This window comes from Osmerus eperlanus, chromosome 21 (assembly GCF_963692335.1).
Source record: "Osmerus eperlanus chromosome 21, fOsmEpe2.1, whole genome shotgun sequence".
NCBI classification, from domain to species: domain Eukaryota; kingdom Metazoa; phylum Chordata; class Actinopteri; order Osmeriformes; family Osmeridae; genus Osmerus; species Osmerus eperlanus.
In genome coordinates this window covers 3,512,849-3,516,974 of record NC_085038.1, presented here as the reverse complement: position 1 = coordinate 3,516,974, position 4,126 = coordinate 3,512,849, and the positions used below count along the sequence as shown (strand labels likewise).

The 4,126-nt window shown below is 54.2% G+C and overlaps 1 protein-coding gene across 1 annotated transcript; it reads right to left on the bottom strand.

Moving 5' to 3' along the window:
• Nucleotides 1-305: 305 nt before the first annotated feature.
• Nucleotides 306-3,864, bottom strand: LOC134007787 (protocadherin-20). The gene is made up of 2 exons (XM_062447462.1): nt 3,706-3,864; nt 306-3,248 (listed from the first exon to the last, which is right to left on the bottom strand). The coding sequence occupies exons 1-2, from the start codon at nt 3,751-3,753 to the stop codon at nt 621-623; spliced, it is 2,676 nt and encodes an 891-aa protein (XP_062303446.1). The 5' UTR covers nt 3,754-3,864; the 3' UTR covers nt 306-620.
• Nucleotides 3,865-4,126: the final 262 nt, after the last annotated feature.

Genomic DNA, 4,126 nt, shown 5'->3' with positions numbered 1-4,126 from the left:
AACCCGTTCAACTGTCAACTGTGAGAGAGGGAGAGAGAGAGAGAGAGAGAGAGAGAGAGAGAGGGAGAGAGAGAGAGAGAGAGAGAGAGAGAGAGAGAGAGAGAGAGAGAGAGAGAGAGAGAGAGAGAGAGAGAGAGAGAGAGAGAGAGAGAGAGAGAGAGAGAGAGAGAGCGTGTGCATTCTCTGCATGTGTGGGTGAGAGAGAGACATTGAAAAAGCAAAATGAGAGACTCATGTTTGTAACTGGGATTGGTAGGTATTGTCAAGCAAATCAACTTGACGAAAATGAATAGAATACCGGCATATTTACTATCAACATCCAAATCTCCTATCACCTCAATATTTTATCTTATACCTTTATTTTTGTAACCAAACTATATTTTCTTAGGCAGTATTAGGGGGTCATAATTCTTTCGGTACCTTCTCAGGACTATTTTTGAGTTTTTTGTATAAATTTATAAAACATTTTCTGTAAACATATGTACAGTATATACACAAAAGTATTTTGGAATGGAGTGGACTGATGTGATCTGTTGAGGACTAAAACTCACACCCATATGAATATTGAATATTGTAAACAGGTTGTGTAAACATTGTAAACAGAGTCAATGCGGATCAAGTCAAATGTTTGAGATCTCCATGAGTTTTCTGTCCACCGCGTGGATGTCCCCGTTCATCTTCAGAGGGACCCTCACTTCCCTCTGCTTCTTGCGGTGCTTCTTCAGCTTGCTGCAGCAGATGTACGACAGCAACGTGACCACCATGGAGAACAGTCCCAGGCAGGTGGTCGCCAGGGCGATGAGGAGCGGGCGGCACGGGAACGTCTCCGTCCTGTCCTGCCTCTCGGTGAGCTGGCCCACGAACCACGGCTTCTCCTCCACCTCGATCTCTGCCTCCCTGCTCAGCAGGCTCTGGACGTAGCTCTCGTTGCTGACCGTCTCGTTGACAAACAGGTTGACCACGACCGTGGAGTGGAGAGGCTCGGGCTGCCCGTGGTCGCTGACCTTCACCAGGAGGCTGTAGAGGCCGCGGTCGCTCAGCTCCCTCCTCAGGGTGATGTTTCCTGTGTCCGGGTCGATGTCGAACGAGCCCGGCTCACCTCCTTTCCTCCTGATGATGCTGTAGGCGATGACCGCGTTCATGCCCGTGTCCTTGTCCACGGCGTACACCTCGGTGATGGAAGTGCCGGGCAGCGTGCTGGGCAGCACCAGCATGTACGACTGGTTGGACTGGGGGAACAGGACGACGGGGGGGTTGTCGTTCACGTCCAGGAGGAGCACCGTCACCATGGCGACGCAGGAGAGGGAGGGCTCGCCCCCGTCCGCCGCCTCGATCCACAGGTAGTAGGTGCCCTGCTGCTCGCGGTCCAGCGGCGTCCTCGCCCTCAGGGCGCCGCGGCCCGTGTCGATGACGAAGACGTCGCTGCCGTTGAGGATGGACAGCGCCACCCAGCCGTTCTCCCCCGCGTCCGGGTCCGTCACCGACAGGACGCCGATCTCCCCGAACCCGGGGAAGTTCTCCGGCACGAAGAAGGTGAAGTCCTTGTTGATGAAGCGCGGGCTGTTGTCGTTGCGGTCCTGCACGGTGATGATCACCGTGGCGATGGACTCCCTCCTGGGAGCCCCTCGGTCCACCGCCCGCACCGTGAAGCGGTACTTCTCCTTCTCCTCCCGGTCGAGGGACGTGGCCACCGTTAAAACGCCGGTCGCCCGGTCCACCAGGAAGATGGAGGGAGCGTCCGAGCCCAGGAGGTAGATGACCTCGCCGCGGGCCTCGCTGTCCAGGTCGCTCGCCTGCAGCTGGGTGAGGAAGGTGTTGGGCGGGTTGTTCTCTTCCACCGACACCTCCACCAGACCCTGCTGGAACACCGGAGCGTTGTCGTTTTCATCCAGGACCCGCACGCGGACCGAGGTCTTGATGACCAGGCCGTGGGAGTTCTTAGCCACCACGGTCAACTCGTAGTCCCGTCTCTGTTCATAGTCCAGGGCCTCCGTGGTCTCCAGGAGGTACTCGTTCTTGAACAGCTTGTAGGGGCTCAGTCTGAATGGGCCCGAGCCCTCCAGGTGGCAGTCCACCTTCTGCCTCTGCTCCGCGTTCTTCACTGTGAAGAACGCGATGGGTGTGAAGGGCGGCTCCGACTCTTTCACGGACACCACGCCGTCTTTTTCCGCCGCGATGTAGCGCGGCACGACCACCGGGGGTCCCGTCGCCACCCGGACCACGTGGATGGTCACCGTGGCGACGGCAGGGATGCAGCCGGGGCCCTTGGCGAGGACGGGGAGCTTGTATAACTTCCCGGTGCTGGCGTCGATCTTCCCCGCCAGCCTGACGACCCCCGTGGCCGCGTCCAGATGGAACAGGGTCCTCGTATCCCCGGGCACGCGGTCGCTGTAGGCGTAGGTGACGGCGGCGTTGGCGCCCAGGTCGGGATCGAACGCATGGAGGCGTGTCAGCGGCGTCCCTTTGGTGGCGTTCCCGAACACGGTGACGTTGACTTGGGACTCAGTGAACTGGGGGCAGTTGTCGTTGACGTCGCCGATGACGATGCGGAGCGCGGCCGTGCCCAGGAGAGGCGGGCTGCCGCCGTCCTCGGCGATGATGTCCGTCACGTACTCGCCCTGCGTCTCCCTGTCCAGCTCCTCCGTCACGATGAGGAAGGGGGTCAGCTCGCCGCCCTCGTTCTCCTCCACGTCCAGCGTGAACACGCCAAAGTCGTTGACCAGCCAGTAGGTCTGCACCCCGTGGAGCCCCAGGTCCGGGTCCACGGCCGACTGCTCCACGGCGTAGCGCGAGTTCACCGGGGCGTTCTCCGGGACCGACACACGGATCTCGTCCACCGGGAAACGGGGCCGGTTGTCGTTGACATCCTCCACCAGGATTTTGACCTTGACCAGCTGAAAGTGCTGCTGAGGGAGGACGAACACGTCGAGGGCCAGGACACAGTCTGCAGCGTAGCGTCCTGGGCCCGAGTCTGGACACAGAGCCTCCCTGTCGATCTCCGTGCCAGATGTATACAGCTCCCCTGTGGTGCTGTTCAGGTGGACGTACTGCTCACTGTTCGTCTTTTGTGGCAGATTGAATAAAAGTGGGGGATCAACGTTGAAATCCAAGTTTAAGTCCCTGCCGACAGCCCCTATGAGAGTCCCCCTGGGTAATCCTTCCTTTATTTTATAGAGGAGCTCTTTCGCTTGGCTGAAATTGGCAAAACAGGAGAGAGGGCTGGTGTAAAGCAGGAGAATGCACAATCCCTGAAATAAATAATAATGAAAGATATTACTGTTTTATAAAATAAAAGGAAAACATTATTGCAAACGATGTTCAATTATAAACACATGCTTCATTCTATTTCCACAAAAAAACAGCGTCAAACAAAGTCAATAACAGTATGAAAAGTCCCTTGGTGTACTTGTTAACTAAAACAATGAAGACTTACAAACTTAAAATAAGGGGACTATAGGGGAATGTATTCTTTTCCATTAAATATGGTTTGAGAAATCTTTCTCTACATTTATTCATCTATCTTTGACAGACTAAAAGAGAAGAAATAGGAAAAAAACAAGACAGTCAACGGATATCTAAATCAATGACTGCTTTTGTGGTGAAACAGCACATCCCTTAGTAGCACATTCATCTTTCCAGCATCTTTACAAAAAAAAACATTCGCTGTCCAATCTCCAGAATTGATTAAACACACATATCACTTACCCATATTGCTCCTATTTTGCCAAGGCTGGGGTTTCTTTTGTTGAACATGATTTTATCCTCGTCCAACTTCTGTGCCTATAGCAAGGACAATATAAACCAAAGCAGCAGAGGCATTGTGTGTGTGTGTGTTGATGAGCGCAGGTCTCTGCTCGTGCTCTGTCTAGTTGCTATCTGAACTGAACAAGCCATTCACCCTGACTCGGGCTCAGGACACACCCACATTATGCAAATAACCCCCTGATGGCAGCCAATCAGCTTTGAAGCCCTCAGGGGGCCAGTTCTGGTTCACATCCCATTTTTGGGGCCAGAGCACATGCCCCTGGGCTGAGTGTGTCTGTGTGTGTCTGTTTGTTTATTATTGAGAGGTAGGCTAGACAGGGTACTATATCTTTCAGTCAGATCAGTATATGTCTGTAAATGT